The 18,850-nt window shown below is 43.4% G+C and overlaps 1 protein-coding gene across 7 annotated transcripts in view; it reads right to left on the minus strand.

Annotated features, from left to right (window-relative positions):
- Positions 1 to 18,850, minus strand: part of ECHDC1 (ethylmalonyl-CoA decarboxylase 1) — a 79,431-nt gene that overhangs the window by 18,038 nt on the left and 42,543 nt on the right. Inside the window, exon 6 of one of the 7 annotated variants that reach the window (XM_041746644.1) lies at positions 1,088 to 1,677. The exons of the other annotated variants lie outside the window; for them this stretch is intronic. Within the exon in view, the coding sequence (XP_041602578.1) occupies positions 1,269 to 1,677 (409 nt within the window). The 3' untranslated portion in view covers positions 1,088 to 1,268. Of the gene's footprint in view, positions 1 to 1,087; positions 1,678 to 18,850 lie in introns of those variants that run through there. 7 annotated transcript variants of the gene reach the window in all.

Here is an 18,850-nt window from a genome sequence, read left to right on the forward strand (position 1 = left end):
AAATCTATATAATGCAAATGTATGTTCTAGGATGCTTCATGAGTGCCTTTAACATCTGAGGAAGTTTTGATGTAAAGCTAAATTGTTACTACATAAGCAGAAGTATTTTTACTACTAGTTTGGAAATCCCAGGGCATATACATCCTGGCAAATTTTATAGTCCATAGACTTCCCACAAGATGGCAGTTGTTTAGTAGGTGATTATTTTTAATTTTGTTTATTCGTGAGACACACAGAGAGAGGCAGAGGGAGAAACAGGCTCCATGCAGGGAGCCTGATACTGGACTCGATCCAGGGACTCCAGGATCATGCCCTGAGCCAAGGGCAGACACTCAACCGCTGAGCCACCCAGGGGCCCCTAGTAGGTAATTTAAAGTAGAAAACTAATTATTAAAACATCAAATAAGACTCCCAAGTTCGTGGGGGGGGTGAGTAGCATTTTTATTGAAGGAGGGGCCATTAAAAAATTAAAAAACGAGCCATTCCCCAATTCTTTATAAAGATTTTATTTTTTTATTTGTTTTTAAATTATTTCTACACCCAGTGTGGGGGTCAAACTCAACAACCCCATGATCAAGAGTCACATGCCTCAATGACTGGCCCAGCCAGGTGCCCCTCCCCAAATCTTTATTACCTCCCAGCTAGTTAGAGCTGAAGAAAATGGTTGATCATACCTTTTTTTTTTAAGATTTTATTTATTTATTCATGAGAGAGACAGGGAGAGAGAGGCAGAGACACAGGCAGAGGGAGAAGCAGGCTCCCTGCAGGGAGCCCAACATGGAACTCAATCCCAGGACCCAGGGGTCACGGCCTGGGCCGAAGGTGGTGCTAAACCGCTGAGCCCCCCAGGGGTCCCCAATCATACCTCTTCTTATCCTGTCCCTGACTCCTCTCCACTTTTGTTCTTTAGTGCAAATCTCAGTACATTATTTTTGTAAATTACTTCCAGATAAGACAGAAAAAGTAGTACGAAAAATAACCCAGGGATAGGTTTGTGGAAAGGTGTTTCCTTTTAAAAACTGGTCTTTGGTTACAGTGTAAGAATTACTGTGGCAACTTATAATTTTTAGACCAAAAGTGTTATATATTCTAGCCAAATGTTTCAGATTACTTGATGATTACCCAAATATACGGAAAACTAGATCAGTACGTCAGTGATTGAAAAAAAAAAAAAATCAAACATTAGCATAGCCTTTCAAGTAATTCTGGTGGAACGCCTGTGAGTGTCCAACACTGGAGCTCCCCTCGAGCCCCGGTATTTTGTCCCCCTACTTATTAAATTTTCCTTTCCTAGCAATGGCCTCTCTGTTCGCAGGTCCACCCCACACCGTTCCTACAAGCTCCTTTTCCATCTGTAAGGCCTCCTCCAAACAGAGCTCTCTGCCGGAAGACACCGACCTTTTCAAGGCTCTGATGACTTGGGGAGGCCCCTGGGTGAACTGCCCGAGCCAGGCCCGCGCCTCCTGCAGACAGCCGGCCTCGTCCGAGGCGCCCAGCACCTCCTCCACCATGCCCAGGCTCAGGGCCCTGGCGGCGTCCAGAGGGAGGGCGCCACTTAGCACCTTGAGGGCCTGCCGGGCGCCCAGCAGCTCCACGAGGCGGGCGCCGCCGCCCCAGCTCGGCACGATGCCCATCTCCCTGTGGACGAACCTGATCTCGCCGCCCGCGGTCATGAGCCTGCAAGACAAGGGCGAACCTCCGTGAGTGAGTCCGCGCCGGGGCCGGGCCTGGGGGAAGGCCTCGCTCCTAAACGCCCGCCTGACCGCCCCCAGAGTGCGGGCCCCGAGGGCAAAGGCTGGGGCCGAGAGGTCGGGTCATGCTGCGGGGGACATGCGGAGGCGAGGCAAGGGCCATGGCTCTCAAGAACTGGCTCTTGATCCAGCGTCTTCACGGTGCTTGCGCGAGCCCGCGGGGAGCCCAGAGGGAGCCCTCGGGGAGCACGGGGAGCACCGCCTACGGGGCCGAACGGCTGGGGGCCGCGGGCAGAGCCAGCAAGCCCTGCGCTCCCTTCGAAGTCCGTCGGGACCCAGGAAAGGGCCGTGGGCCACGGGGTCAAGAGGCCACCAGCGCTCCAGCCAGCCCAGGAGGCCACCCTGGGGAGGCGACCCTGGGGCGTGCACCGATGTCCCCAGCCTGCAGGGGAACAAGCCCCAGACACCCCCGCGAGGCCGCACCCTGGACCCCAGCAGGGCGGCGACTGCGTGTGCCAGAGCCTCCCCAGGTCGTGGGGAGAGGACATGGGGGGGGTTGGGGGGTGGGTACACGGGGAGGGACACGAGGGGGGGGGGACACGGGGGCCAGTGCCCCTCCTTGGCCCTGGGGAAGACCACAGAGCAGTCGCAGCCCGCCGAGTAGGCAGCCCGACACCACAAACCCCACGTGGGGCCCAGCCGGTAGGTGGGTGACCGCACACCTTGAGCAATCACCGTGCAAACCTCCAGTGTGGACCCAAGGTCATGTCTGAGCTTTACAAAAAAATTTTTTAAGGTTTTATTTATTTATTCCTGAAAGACACACAGAGAGAGGCAGAGACACAGGCAGAGGGAGAAGCAGGCTCCTCTCGGGGAGCCCGATGTGGGACTCGACCCGGGGTCAGGACCTGGGTCAAAGGCAAACCTCGCCACTGGGACCCACAGGCACCCGTGAACTCTTGTAAGTAATTGTGTTGGGAGACCACAAGCCTTTGATGCAAAGTGCGTAGCTTAACCGAGACTGCCAGGCTCTGACGACAGATGGGCTGCATATGACACCCCGAAATACAGCAAAGAAAAAGACTCATGGTATAGAGATGATGAGAAAGACTAAACTACTTACCCCTGGGCTTCAGTGTGCTTGTTTATAAAATAGAATAATAGTACTTATGCCATAGAATTAGGAATATTAAATGAGTTAATATATAAAGGTGCTTAGAATATATTTGCCAGAATTCGTCTAAACAGAAGGAATCCTGGATTGCATTTGTGTGTTTAAAAAACCATCACTGTGAAATCTGCCTCAGTCCCAGACACAGGGCAGTATTACACTTTTATTTGGAATATAGATGTGTATATTTTGTGGCCTCACAGGGCCCGACATACTGTAAGCTATGGGTACTGGCTTCTAGGAAGGTGGCTGCGTTGACAGCAGGGTCACTAGGAGTAACAGCAATGTTTCTGCTACAAGATGAGTATAAAGTGGTTTCCTGTAAAAGGACTTGATCCCTAAAGTACTGAAAGTGAAAGAACTATACTTACACCGGGAATCCCGACAAATGATGGTTGTACTGTCCTGCCTCAGACATACACACCATGTTTATAGATAAGCCTGAAGTAAATATAGCCAAGTTGATTTTAAAAAATTGAGAGGAAGTCAAACTGTAAGAGACTCCTAACTCTGGGAAACACAGAAAGGGTTACAGAAGGGGAGGAGGAAGGGAATGAGGTGACTGGGTGACAGGCACTGAGGAGGGCACCTGATGGGATGAGCACTGGGTGTTAGACTTAATGTTGGCAAACTGAGTTTAAATAAATTTTAAAAAACACCAGAAAACACAGACACATCTAAGATTAACCTAAGGAATACTGTGTAATACAAGTAAAAGCACAAATATTTTCAAATTTTAAGGAAGGCCTGTCACCAATACAGTAACAGTAATACAATGTCATAAATCTAAAGTTTGGAAACATTGATTTTATTGCTATATATATATATATATATATATATATATATATATATATATTTTTTTTTTTTTTTTTTTTTTTTTTTTACTTGAAGTTCGATTTCCCAACATATAATATAATGCCTGTGCTCATCCCACCAAGCGCCCCCTCAGTGCAGAAACAGTCATTTCCATCAACTGTAGTCTGGGCCCAGAAACTGCTGGGTCCTTTTACAGGGCGGTAAGCACCGGGAGGACAAGCCCACCGCGATGTGAGCTAACAGTCCCTGCGGGGTCCACCTGGGCAGGGGTGCCTGCACTGCGGCCTCAGCCCAGCTTCCTCCCCGACCTCACGTCCCTGCAAGTCCTGACAAAGCGACCCCAGGAGCCCAAGGCCCAGAAGGAGCACACAGGCCCCAGGGCCCCGCCTTCGGGCTCACCTCTGCGGGGCCTGCGGCGGGGCGGGGGTGGGGGGGGGAAGCTTCGCAGCCCCCTGCTCGCCCTCGAGTGGTCCCGCGGGGGTGGCGCGACACGCACAGTCCTACCGGACCCGGGCGTACCGCAGTCAGGGCTCTGGAAGGACCCCAGGCTGTCCCCGTGTCCCTGTGCAGGCACTTGGCACTGTATGGACTCAGCTAGTATTTTTGGGGCAGGGCGACCCCCGGTAGCTCGCCCGCCCTTCCCACGCCCCTTCCCACGCCCCTTCCCACGCCCCTTCCCACGCCAGGCCGGGGCTCACCACTGCTGCACACAGACAGGCAGGTTTCATCCTGCATACGCACAGCTAAACCCTTGATCTTCCAAAGAAACACAGGAAACAAAACTGCAGACAAATCCCACGCGCACACCAATGAACATGAACATTTCTGCATTACCAAAAACCTCTTAAAAATGCAAATTAAAACTTGATTTTTCATTATCAAAATGAGAAAAGCGGTTTTAAAAGATTATACCCCTGATAGGACAGGGTGCTCTTGCACAGATGCTCCTCGGCTGCTGGCACTAGGATAAAGGGGCCAAATCTTTCCAGAAGGATAAGGTGGCACTAACGTATGAAAGACTCTGGACATTTTCTTACCCTTGATGAAGTACTTGAACTGCTCACGGGATTCATTCTAAGGGAATAATCTGAAATGTGGCAAAGCCTTGTGTATAAGGCAGTTGTCCCAACATTAATCATAACAAGGAAAAACGGGAAAGCACCAGAAGAGGATATCCTCTTCCTCTTCTGGTATCCGTATGGATGGAATATCTTGTACTTGGTAGACTCATGGTTTCGGGTATATTCAATGATAGAACGCCATCATTTTATAGACTATACACCGTATGATCCTAGTTTTTTAAAATAAAAAAGTATCTATTTTAAAGAGACCTGAAGAGAGCACGCCCAGCGCTGGCAGGTGCCTCGGGAAGGGAACTGCAGCTCCTGTCCCGCACAGCCCCGGACTGGACAGCCGCCGAGGGGTGCTCGGGGCGCGGGGCGCCTGCCACCCTCCGGCCCGCCCCGACCGACCCTAACCAGCGGTCAGCACGACCCCGGGGGCGCGGTTACTAGAACGAGCAATGTCCCTTTACAATTAGAAAATGCAAGAAACATTTTAAAAATCTCGCCGCCTGTGTCGTTGGCTCCTGGGGCTGCCGGAGGAGCTCAGCGGGTCCCCGCGGGGCCGCGCACCCCGGGGGCTCTTCCCCCTACGGGCCTCCCCGGCCGGGCCCCACGCCCCTCCTCGCTCACTTCCCAGCCCGCCTCACGTCCTCACTGCCTCAAGGTCCCCCGACAATCCAGGGTAACCTCCCGCCGCCAACCCCGGGCCCTCACGGCACTGGCGAGGCCCCTCGGGCCAAGCGGCAGCAGGCAGGGCACCGGCCCCGCGCCCTCGAGTCCTCGCTGCCCCTCCCCGAGGCCGACTGCCAAGGGGGCCCGCCGTGGGGCCAGGCCTCACTGAGGAGCGCGACGGGCACGTACGGTGCACGCCCCGCACCATACTAAAAACAAAATAAAAGGAAGCTGGAGACAAGAACATATTAAGAGGACCGTGAGGGAGGCCAGCACACGGACAGCCCGTGCCCGTGCGCGTCACACGGACCGGGCCAGCTTCCAGGGAGCGCGCACAACGGCGTGGGCCGGCCCCCCGGGGCCTGGCGCCGCGGGCAGGGGCGCGCGCGGGCAGGGGCGCCCACGGGCAGGGGCGCCCACGGGGAGGGGCACCCACGGGCCCAGCCGACCTCCGTCCGCTCCACCGGGCCGAGCCGAGCCGAGCCGAGCCGAGCCGAGCCGAGCCGCCCCGCCAAGCTCCGGCCTCCCGCCCGCCCTCCAGCGCCGCCCTCCAGGCAACCCGTGGCTTCCCACCACGGACCCCCGCACCCCCCGTGCGAGCCGCCAGTAGGTAGAGGCTCCGCAGAGGAAACCATCCCAGCAGGACGGAGCAGGAGGCTCCGCGGGGCCCAGCGCCTCCCACCCCAGGGGACGTCAGGAGCGCCCGCCTAGGGGCTAGCCTGTCGGGGACCCAGAGCTCGGGGAGCGCAGACACCGGACCCGCACTCCAGAACCCGGACGCGGTTGCTGTTTCCTCCAATATCCACGCGGTAAAACCAGGATATGAAGGCACGACTGGCTCCCTGCTGAGCCGCCACTTCAAAGAGGCCACCGGCACAGAAACCGAGTCAAGGCCTGACTGCGGAAGCAGGTGTGTATTACAGTTGGCGGGATTCGCCTATGCTGTTAAGAACTTTTTCCGAATTACAAAATATTTCAAATACACAGAAAATAATAAACTCATGTACCCGCTCCCCAGATTTTGCAGATGTTAACACTTTGCCACATTGATTTCTGAACTCTTTTCTGTCATCCTTTTCCCTTCTCTTCCCGGCTTCTTTCTTTCTCCAGCCGCAGCCAACATCCTGAAGTTAGTGAGAATCCTTTCCGTGCAGGATTTAACTTTTAATAAATACTCAATATGTTTATCCAACAGTAAGCTTCTGCATGAAGTAGTATTTCAGTTTTATGTCCAGTACCACAAAGACAGTCCACCTGACTGCCAGCACCACGCTTAAATTGTTCAGTATTTGGCAGGTAATTTCTATATTGAAAATGAGTCCATCCAACTATCCTAGTGTGATGACATGAGCCATTATGATAGTTCAATTAGCCCTGTCGACTCTGGGGGATCCCTGCGTGGCGCAGTGGTTTAGTGCCTGCCTTCCGCCCAGGGCGTGATCCTGGAGTCCCGGGATGGGGTCGCATGTTGGGCTCCCTGCATGGGGCCTGCTTCTCCCTCTGCCTCTGCCTCTCTGTCTCTCATGAATTAATAAATAAAATCTTAAAAAAAAAAAAAAAAAAAAAAAACTTGTCTACTCTGATTTATCATTTCCACTGCTAAGGACCTTTAGAGTTGTTTCCTGTTTTTAGCTACTATGAATGGTGCTATGAACATTCTAGAACCTGTCTGTAGATAACATTTGTATATATTTCTATTGGATTTATATTAGGGTTTTTTATTATTTAAATTCAATCTAGTTAACATAGTGTGTTATTAGTTTCTGGGGCAGAATTTAGTGATTCATCCATTGCATAGAACACCCAGTGGTCATGACATCAGGTGCCCTCCTTAATGCCCATCACCCTATTACCCTATCCCCCACTCCCCTCCCCTCCAGTAGCCCTCAGTCTGTTTTCTACTGTTAAAAGTCTCTTATGGTTGCCTCCCTATGTTTTTATCTTATTTTTCCTTCCCTTCCCCTGTGTTCATCTATTTTGTTTCTTAAAAGACGTATGAATGAAAGCATATGGTATCTGTCTCTCTTGGACTTAATTGCATTTAGCATAATCCCCCCTAGTTCCATCCACATCATGGCAAATGGTAAGATTTCATTCTTTTTGATGGCCCAGTAACATTCCATTGTATTAGGATATATACACCACATCTTTATCCATCCATCCGCCAATGGACATCTGGGGTCTTTCATAGTTTGGCTACTGGGAACTTGGCTGTTATAAACACTGGGGTGCAGGTGCTCCCTCAGATCACTACATCTGTATCTTTGGGGTAAATCCCCAGTAGTGGAATTGCTGGGTCATAGGGCAGCTCTATTTTTAACTTCTTGAGGACCCTCCACACTGTTTTCCAGAGTGGCTGCACCAGTTTTCAAGCCCACCAACACTGTAATAGGGCTCCTCTGTCTCCACAGCCTCTCCAACATCTAACATTTCCTGACGTGTTAATTTTAGCTCTTCTGAGAGGTGTGAGGTGGTTTCTCATTGTGGTTTTGATTTGTATTTCCCTGATGCCGAGTGATGCAGAGCATTTTTCACATGTCTGTTGGCCACTTGTAGGTCTTTTTTGGAGAAATGTCTGTTCATGTCTTCTGCCCATTTCTTGACTAGATTTTTTGTTTTGTTTTGTTTTTTGGGGTGATGTATTTGATAAGTTCTTTATAGATTTTGAACACCAGCCCTTTATCTGTTATGTCATTTGCAAATACCTTCTCCTATCCCTTTTAGTTTTATTATTTCCTTTGCTGTGCAAAAGCTTTTTATCCGATAAAGTCCCAATAGTTCATTTTTGCTTTTGTTTCCCTTGCCTTTGGAGATGGGCCTAGCAAGAAGCTGCTGTAGCCGAGGTGAAAGAGGTTGCTGCCTGTGTTCTCCTCTAGGATTGTGATGGATTCCTGTCTCACATTTAGGTCTTCCATCCATTTTGAATTTGTCTTTGTGTGTGGTGTAAGGAAGTGGTCCAGTTTTATTCTTCTGCCCGTGGCTGTCCAATTCTCCCAGCCCCATTTATTGAATAGACTGTCCTTTTTCCATTGGATAGTCTTTCCTGCTTTGTCAAAGATGAGTTGATGACAGAACCATTTCTGGGTTCTCTAGTCTATTCCATTGATCTCTGTGTCTGTTTTTGTGCCAGTACCACACTGTCATGAGGATCACAGCTTTGTAATACAGCTTGAAGTCCAGAATTATGATGCCTCCAGCCTTCTATTATAGTTTTGTAAGTTAAAAGTTCAACAAAAGAGTCACTAATTTAAAATCAAGAACTCAGTAGGGCTGCATTCTGTTCTGGAGGCTCCAGGGGAGTCCACTTGCTTGCCTTTTCCAGCTTCTAGAGCCTGCCCACAATTCTCGGCTCATGGCCACACTCCTCCATCTCCAAAGCCTGCACCGATGGGTTACATCCTCCTCACACTGCATAAACTCTGTCACTAACCCTCCTTTTCTGACACTGAACTTTTCAGCATCCCTCTATAGCATTTTTAGGACCCTTGTGGTTACACTGGGCCCACCCACCAGGATAATCCCTCTGGTTTAAAGTCAGCTGAGTATCAACCTTATATTCACCTACAACCTAACTCTCCCTGACCATACGATGTAACATACTCACAGGTTCCACGGCTTAGGATACAGATATTTTTGGAAGGCCATTATTCTGTCAACCACAGACACACAGGAATAGAATTACTATGTCACAGGGTATGTGACATTCTGTGTTAGCAGATAGTGGGCATTTTCCATTGTGCCACCTTATATTCCCATTAATACTCTTCTGAGAGCTACAGTTGCTTCACACCCTTGATAACACTTGACATATTCTATCTTTTTCATCTTAGTTTTTCTTGTGGGACTGTAATAAAAAGGCGTCATTTCAATTTGCATTTCCTTAATGGCTAAAAAGATTCAGTGCTTTTCAACCATATTTTTTGGGCCACTCAAATAACCTCGGAAAAGTCAGTTTGAGTTTTCTGCCCATTTATTTTAACTGGGTTGTCTGTCTTACAGCTTTGGAAGAGTTCTTTATATATTCTAACTATGTCTTTTGTCAAGATATAAATATTGAGATAATCTCTCCCTCTACAGGCTGCATTTTCATTATTTTAGTTATGTGTTGATAGAAGTTATTACTACAGTCCAATTTATCAATTTCTTTATTTATGGTTAGTGATCATTGTGTCCTGTTTTAGAAATCCTTGATACTTCAAGACCATATATTCTCCTGTTTTTTTTTCAAACAGTTCCACTGTGTTACCTTTAACTTTTATATCTGGAATTCATCTTGAATTGACTTTACACATATACATATACTTAATAAAGAGACCATTCTTTCCTAATGCACTAAAAGCGTCATGTTTGTCTTAAATAACCCTACATTTTGGATGTTTCTGAACACTATTGGTCAGTTTCTCTATCCTTGTATGTACAAAAAGCATCTGTTTAAATTAGTTTTATAACAGGTTTTATGGTAGGTATAAGCCAACTTTGTTCTTTGTGAACAAAGAACAGGAACTATAGTAGTTCCTCCTGGTACTATGCATTCCCATATGAATTTTAAAGATTGTTGATACATACACCCCCCCCCCCACACACACACACACACACCAACTTGCTGAGATTTCTTTTGGAACTACATTGAATCTGTGGATTATTTGGGGGGAGAGGTGAATCTTTACAATATTGAGTCTTTTATTCCATGGACATGGTATATTTCTATTTCACCATTTATTTAGGTCTTCTTTAATTTCTCTCAGTATTGGAGGCACCTGCATGGCTCAGTGGTTGAACGTCTGCCTTCAGATCAGGTCGTGACCCTGGGGTCCTGGGATCGAGTCCCACACTGGGCTCCCTGCATGGGAGCCTGCTTCTCCCTCTGCCTGTATCTCTGCCCCTCTCTGTATCTCTCATGAATAAATAAATAAAATCTTTTAAAACAAATTCTCTCAGTGTTGTTTTCTAGCTTTCAATGTAGAATCCTGACATGTCTTTTGATTTGTTCCTGTTTTGTTTTTGTTTTTTTTTCTAAAGCTACTCTGAGGGACACCTGGGTGGCTCAGCAGTTGAGCATCTGCCTTCAGACCAGGGCATGATCCTTGGATCCTGGGATCGAGTCCCACATCGGGCTTCCTGCATGGAGCCCACTTCTCCCTCTGCCTGTGTCTCTGCCTCTCTCTTGCTGTCTTTCCTGAATAAAATAAAATTTTAAAAAAGCTACTCTGAATGTTATTGTTCTTTAAATTTTGTTATTTATTTGTTTGCTGCTGGAATATAGAAATGTTTTATTTTTATTAACCTTGCAGCCAGAAAACTTACAAAATTCACTTATTAATTCTAAAAGATTAGCTATATATATATTTTTGGACCACAATGTTGTCATATGTGAATAGTAGGCTTTCTTAAAATCCAATCCTTATAATTTCTTTAATCTTGTTTTACTGAACTGACTAGGATATCTAGTATAATGACAGTACTCTCCTTGTTCCTGATGTCAGAGGGAAAGCTTTCAATGAGATATTTGCTGTAGGATTTTTGTAAATGTTCTTTATAAGACTAAGACAGTTCTTTCCTGGTGTGCTAAGAGTTTCTATCATGTATGGATGTTGAATTCTATCAAATACTTCTGCATCTATCAGATTGTAACGATCTGTCTCCCTTTTTTGTTAATATGGTATATTACACTAATTGGTTTCAAGGTTAAACCAATCTTGAATTTCTAGAATAAGCCCTTCGATTAAATTTGGTAATACTCTGTAAAGGATTTTTATATTTATGTTTATGGGACTAGCCTATAATTGGCTTTCTTATAATTTCATTTCTAGGTTTTGGAATAAATATTGTACTCATTAAAAGAGTGGGGAAAAAAGAGCTGGGAAGTATAACTTCCTTTTCTATTCAATGAAGAGTGTATGTAAGACTGATGTTCTTTCTTTCTTAAATGTTTGGAAAACCTGACTGATAAATCTAAGTTTTAAAAACTAAGATTTCAGGGATTGGTCTGGAAGCTTGCTGCTGATTTGAGTCCTAATCTTTCCACACATCATCCCCCAAATTACAAAATTAACAAGGAGTGAAAGAAAACCACACCAACGGGATTACTCGGAGACAGAGAATACTGTATCCTTGAAATTGCCTTTAAGTACAGAAATAAACACCAAATTAAAAAATTATTTCCTGCTGCTGTTGTAAGCCAATAGGCACAAACTGATAAAGAGGAGGCTTAGGACATCTGTGTAAAACAGGACAGGGAAATGGAAGACTGAGGAAGTACAGTCAAAATCACCCCCAGAAGAGAAAATCCAACACTATGTTCTAAAAACTTGAGTGCAAATTGGGGATTTGGTAGTTCATAGTACTGGCTATAGAAAAGGAGCTTGAAAATAAAGGGTAAAACTGATAGTTTGAATAAGCACAGCTTCTGAAGAAAGACCCAGATTAAGTAGAGAAGGTGTGGTTCCCTTGGAGAAATAAAAGAAAAAAATTAGAGAATAAAAATAAGGATTCTGTAGAAACAAAAGGACTCCTCTCCTATTTGGAAATCCACTGTGTGACTAATGCATCCATTCAAAAACTAAACTGTGAGAAGTTGGCACTCTCAAATTAGGAATCCTAGCCACAAAATACTCAGAAAATATCAAGCTAATCCTATAAAAAGCTACTGTAAGAATAAAGCAGAACACGTAAATTCAAACATTTCAGCTGATGAAAAGCACTCCCTCCCCAGGAAAAAAAAAAACCACGAAATAGAAGAAAAACTAGTCATGACCATTCCAAAATTAATTCAACATCTTCAAATAGCATAGTTATGAAAAAATTTAAAAAAAAATCTTGAGTCAGAAATTTAAGCATATTTTTGAGAGAGCACACATGTGAGAGAGAGGAGTGGGGGTGGGAGTAGGGGGAGAATCTTAAGCAGGCTCTATGCCTAGCACAGAACCTAGCACACACATGGGGCTCGGTCTTACAACCCTGAGATCATGACCTGAACCGAAATCAAGAGTCAGATGCTTAACCATCTGAGTCAGGCACCCTGTGAACCAGGAATTTAAAAACCTGGAGTGGAAATCAACCCCTAGACACACACATAAACACACACACATACGAATAGGGGCTGGGAGATAAAACTGAACTCAAGAAAAATAAAAGAAAAAGAGGAGAATACGTTTGAATAAAAATTTAATATATATATATTTTTAAGATTTTTTATTTATTCATGAGAGACAGAGAGAGAGAGGCAGAGGGAGAAGCAGGCTCCATGCAGGGAGCCTACATGGGACTCGATCCCCGGCCTCCAGGATCACACCCTGGGCTGAAGGCGGCGCTAAACCGCTGAGCCACCCAGGCTATAGGGCATTTTTAAAAAGCAGAAAATGACCAAGAGAATGAGAATTGGTTAAAAAAAAAAAAAAAAAGAGGGGATCCCTGGGTGGCGCAGCAGTTTAGCGCCTGCCTTTGGCCCAGGGTGCGATCCTGGAGACCCGGGATCGAATCCCACGTCGGGCTCCCGGTGCATGGAGCCTGCTTCTCCCTCTGCCTGTGTCTGCCTCTCTCTCTATCTCTCTGTGACTATCATAAATAAATAAATAAATAAATAAATAATTTAAAAAAAAAAAGAAGAAGAAGAAAAAGGAGTTAGAGAAATAAGAAGTCCTATATGAATAACTAAAACTGATAAAACAAATATTGAAAGCATTCACTGAAAAAAAAAAAAAAAAAAAGAAAGCATTCACTGGATACCTGGGAAAATGGACTCTAAAGAATCACCTCAGACATATCCTAATAAAGTATTAGACTTTACATATAGAGAAACCTCGGGACCTCTAAGCAAAAAAACAATAAAAAACTTATAAGCCAAAATAATTATAATGCCACTGGACTTATCAAAAGCAAAAAGGTACCAGACCCAGATGGTTTCACAGGGTTTACCAAATCTTTACAGACTATGTAGTTCTGATGCCATCTGAGATAGAAGATGAAAGAAACATTCCAATTTTTTTAATGAAGCGTAACATTAATACCTAAGTCTGCTACATATAACACAAAAAAATAAATTAGACCAATATTTGTCTATTCAAGTGTGCAGTCTCCAAGATGACACCCAATGATCACTGCCCCTGGTGTTTACATCCTTGTGTATGTCATCTTTTCCCCTTGAATGTGGACTGGACCTAGTGACCCCTAGTGACCCTGATCTAATAAACAACACAGGAAAAGAAATGGGATGTCCCTTCCAAGATTGTGGGTTTCTGTCTTTCTATTCTCTTTCTCTTAGAACCTCCTCAATTTGGGGGAAGCAAGCTTCTAGGTTGTGAGTAGCCCTGTGGCAAGCCCAGGCAAGCCCAAGAAACTCCTATTCCCAGCAATAGGCAGTGAGGACCTGCCAACAGCCTCTCGAGTGAGTTTCGACACAATCTTCCCTCAGTTGAGTCCTGGCTGACATCTTGATTACAGCCTCATGACAGACAGACCTGAGCCAGAGGCACCCAGCCAAGCCACATGCAGATTCCTGACCCCTGGAAATAATAAATGTTTATGTTTTAAGCTGTAAGTTTTAAGGTGATTTATTACCCAGCAATTGATAATTAACACAAATATCAAAACAAAAATCCTAAATATTATCAAATACATTTCAGCACCATATTAAGGAAATCACACACCCTGAGTAAAAGGGATTTATACTTTAATTGACGTTAGAAATCAATTATTATAATCCTATATGTCTAAGAAGAACAATCATTTATCTTTATAGTTGGTAAAAAGTATTTAGATGAAATTCAGTACCTCAAAACTCTTAAAAGAATAGGAATGGAAGGATATTCTTTAGCATGAATCTATATACAAATATATACAAATATGAACCTCAATCCTACAGCTAGGATCTTACTTTAAGTGTCCAACTCTTCATTTTGGCGTGGGTCATGATCTCAAAGTCATGATGATCTCAAGCCTCATGCCAGGCTCCACATTCAGTGGGGAGTCTACTTTAGATTGTCTGTCTCCATCTCCCTCTACCCTTTGCTCCCCCACCCACTTGCAAACTCTCTCTCTCTCTAAAATAAATAAATCTTGGGCAGCCCTGGTGGCTTAGTGGTTTAGCACCGCCTTCGGCCCGGGGCATGATCCTGGAGACCCAGGATCAAGTCCCACGTTGGGCTCCCTGCATGGAGCCTGCTTCTCCCTCTGCCCGTGTCTCCACCTCTCTCTCTCTCTCTCTCTCTCTGTCTGTCTCTAATAAATAAATAAAATCTTTAAAAAAATAAAATAAATAAAATAAAATAAATAAATCTTAAAAAAAAAAAAAAAGATAGGTGGTGAGAAACACTAGATGTATGTCCACAAAGATCAGGAACAAGAAAGCAAGGATGAAAAAAAAATTTAAAAAAAAGAAAAAGAAGGGATCCCTGGGTGGCGCAGCGGTTTGGCGCCTGTCTTTGGCCTGGGGCGCGATCCTAGAGACCTGGGATCGAATCCCACATCAGGCTCCCGGTGCATGGAGCCTGCTTCTCCCTCTGCCTGTGTCTCTGCCTCTCTCTCTCTCTCTCTCTCTCCTCTGGTGTGTGTGTAACTATCATAAATAAAAAAAAAAGAAAAAAAAAGAAAGCAAAGATGGCAAATCTCTCTACTACTGTTTAACATTGTACTGCAGGTATTCACTGAAACAGTAAAAATAGGAAACTATCAGAGAAATAATAATTAGGACAAAATGAAACTATCTCTATTGTATAATTGGAAGACTAAAGAATCAATGATAAAACCAATTCAAGCAACAGAAAAATTCAGGAAGGTAGCAGCATATAAAATTGCCATAAAAATAACCTTCATCCTATACGCAAAAAAGAAATTAGATGACATAATGGAAGAGAAAACTCAGTTTTCAACAGCAACAAGAGCAAAATACTTTGAAAAAAACCTTCCAATTACATATTTCTTTTTAGGATTTTATTTGAGAGAGAGCTAGATCTATTACATGGTAAGATCTAGTATCTAGCATAAGATACATCAAGTATCTGATAAGTTTGTGATATGATAGTGATATCCACAGAGGACCTTCTTAAAGAAATAGTATTGAAACAAAAGGATAGCCATTTGGGAAAAAGAGAAAGTAACATTCATTACTCCATAAAAATAAACTCAAGAATGGATTAGGTATATAAATAAAACACAAGACTATACACAAGTACTAGAAAAAAAACATAAGTGAATTCCTCTATAATCTGGACATATGGAAGACTTTTTAAAAAGAACTCAAATCCAAATGCAATAGAAGAAAGAATGGATAAATAGAACTACAATAAAACAAATGCTTGCATGGGAAAAACAAATAAAACATAAGCAAAGACAAAAGACACAATGAGAAGCTGGACAAAAAAAAGCTGAATACATAAAAAATTTATCATCAAAAATGGCAAATATCCCTAATATTTAAAGAACTTATAAAAAATTAAGGGGAAAAAAGCCAAATATTCTGTAGAGAAATAAGCAAAACATGAATAGGTATTTCACAAAAAAAATATATAAATGTTTCTTAACCACATGTAAATATGATCAACCTAACTTACTTTAAGAGAAATGCATGTAAAAGCTATACAGAAACACTATCCTCACCTGTTAGACCGACAAACATTCAAAAGCTTAACAGTAGCCTTTGCTGGCAAGGCCGAGTCAAACAGATTATAGAAAATTTTAAGAATGGTGTATTCCCTATGGAAGAGAATTTGGCAATATCTAATGAAACTAAACATTCATTTCACCTTTGATTCAGCCATTCTCCTAGAATTGATCCTTAAGATACACCGTTAATAATACCAAAAAATATACACAGCTATTCATTACAACAGTGTACATATTAAAAACAAAATTCAATCAACAGGGATGGGAAGAAAGAAAAAAATTAAAAATGAATACAAAAACTAAATGAGCTAAACAAGTATTTCAAATGAATAACATAACCACATTGAAGGAGGAAAAGCAACAGGGAACTAATAAGTTACTTTCGAATATGATGCAATACTTTATTTACCCTTAGTCTAGGAGACAAAGAAACAAAGAACAATGGGCAAATCTTGAACTCTTTTCAAATGGTGATGTTACTGTACATACGGTGAAGTAAAGCCAGGGGCGCTGTGTTGCAGGAGGTACAGTAGGGAATGGAAGGAGAGAATAAATTTGTGAGAATAGACTGGATTGGGAGATACCAAGTAGAAATTCACCATCTCTAATGAACAAATGGATTAAATGAATGCATGCCATACCTTTGTTTGCTAAAAGAGTCCAGAAACCACGATACCAGTAGCAATGAGAGCACCACCAGGCATCCAGATCTTGGTTTTTAAAAATATTATTTCCTAGTTAAAAGAACCAGCACTCAAACCCCGCCCCCCCTTCCCCAAGGGAAAAAAAAACAGCAGTGCTCCTATGAGGTATGTCTAAATCTATGGTCAGAAAGAGGAAGGCATAAGATGCCTAGAATATCTTGTACTCAGAAACTTAAGGAGGCATTTGAATGAATGGATGAATGGATGAATGGATGGATGGATGGATGGATGGATGGATGGATGGATGAATGAATGAATGAATGAATGAATGATAGGGCATATCAAAAGGATACAAAAGCCAGTGTGAAAGGCTTCCCACTGGCCAAATCTGGGACAACTGAAGCATCAGAACAATCAAGGACAGTAATGAATCATAAACCACTGAAAACAAGCATTTATTTATTAGTCCACACTGATGATAAATATACACATACATACACACACATGCAGGGAAAGGGGCAAAGAGGACTTTTCTTTAGAATACCATGTAATACCAAGTAATACACATGGATGAATGAAGTTAGAGAAACACAAACACACAACCATCATAGTAAAGATGGTTTCGGAAAGAATCATCAAGGAAGGCTAAATCCAGTGGAGAAAGTTTGGTGAAAAACAGAGTATTAGACTTGCCTGCAAGCATCTCTCAAGTATTATTTATTATCGCAAAGGGGAAATACTCTAGTGTTTGGAGTGGGTAATCAAAATTAGCATCACCAACGAGACAGAAGAAACACCTGGTTGCATCCAGATGTAATACCTCAGGAACAGTATCATTTTTGCATGGATGTTATCCAGACATATAACCTGAATCCAATAATGAGAAAATACCAGAAATCCTCAAAATGAAGACTAATCTATTAAAACACAAAAAGCAAAACCTAGTCTGTTTTCTTTAAAACATCAATGTCATGAAAGACAAAGGCAGGCTGAAGAACTCTTCCAGATGGAAAGAGAGTGAAGAAACCTCGACAGCTAAATGCAGTACATGATCCTACAAGAGAGGAAAGCAGCGCTGTCCTGGACACCATTGTCTAACTGACAAAACTGGCGCACACACAGTATACTAGATAAAAGTTCTGCATTGGTGTTAAATTTCCTGCATCTGACAACAGTACTGAGGTTATGTAAGACAATACTCATTCTCCTACATATATGTGTATATGTGTGTATAAAACATTAAAGGGCAAGATGTTTGCAACCTACTCTAAAATTTCTCAGAAAAAATATATACACTTACATATATAGATGTATGTACACATATATGAGAGACAAAATAAAAACGAAATACCAAAATGTTAAAAATGTAAAAACTAAGTGAATAGTATAGGGAAATTCTTTATATCATTCCTGAACGTTTTCTACAAGTTTCTAATTATTTCCAAATGAAAAAATGCAGTTCTTTGTCTTGCACCAAATTCAGTAACAAAAAATTAAATATTAGATATGTTATTAAAGTATCTACATGGTTTTGCTTGCCAAAAATTGATGCTAAAAGCCAAGTAGTCCCAGTTTGTCATTTTCTCTTTTCTAGGGTAGTTTTGAGATATTTTTCTTTTCTCTCTGTCCTTCCTCACTCCCCTCTTTGAATGATGTCAAATCAGAAAGTGGAATAAAGGAATGAGTGTTCTAAGTCCCTCCTAAAGCACATTCCAGAATTTTGAGCTTAAAACCAATCTAAGAAACCATATTATAATTACTCTTAAAAAATGAGGCACCTGGGTGGCTCTGTCAGTTAAGCATCTGCCTTCCATTCAGGTTATGATCTTAGGGTCCTGGGGTCGAGTCCCACGTGGGCTCCCTGCTCAGCGAGGAGTCTGCTTCTCCTTCCCCCTCTGCCCCTCCCCAGCCCCTGCTCATGTGCTCTCGCCTCTCTCAAATACATAAAATCTTAAAAAAAAAAAAAAAAGTATGAGTGAGCCTTTATCAATTTGACATATATAGCGACTATTATTGATGTTTTCCAAAAAGAATCTAAATAAAATTTAAAGAAAAATTTACAAAGGTGACTTTAGAGTAATAAAGTTACCGATTTTCATTTAGTGCCCAAATGGGTGAAAGGTGACAACTATATTCTCTGTGCCAAGCCCACATGTCTTAGGCAGAATGCTCCCACGAAGATGGCCGTGCCCT

Source organism: Vulpes lagopus, chromosome 2 (assembly GCF_018345385.1).
Source record: "Vulpes lagopus strain Blue_001 chromosome 2, ASM1834538v1, whole genome shotgun sequence".
In the NCBI taxonomy this organism is placed as follows: Eukaryota; Metazoa; Chordata; class Mammalia; order Carnivora; family Canidae; genus Vulpes; species Vulpes lagopus.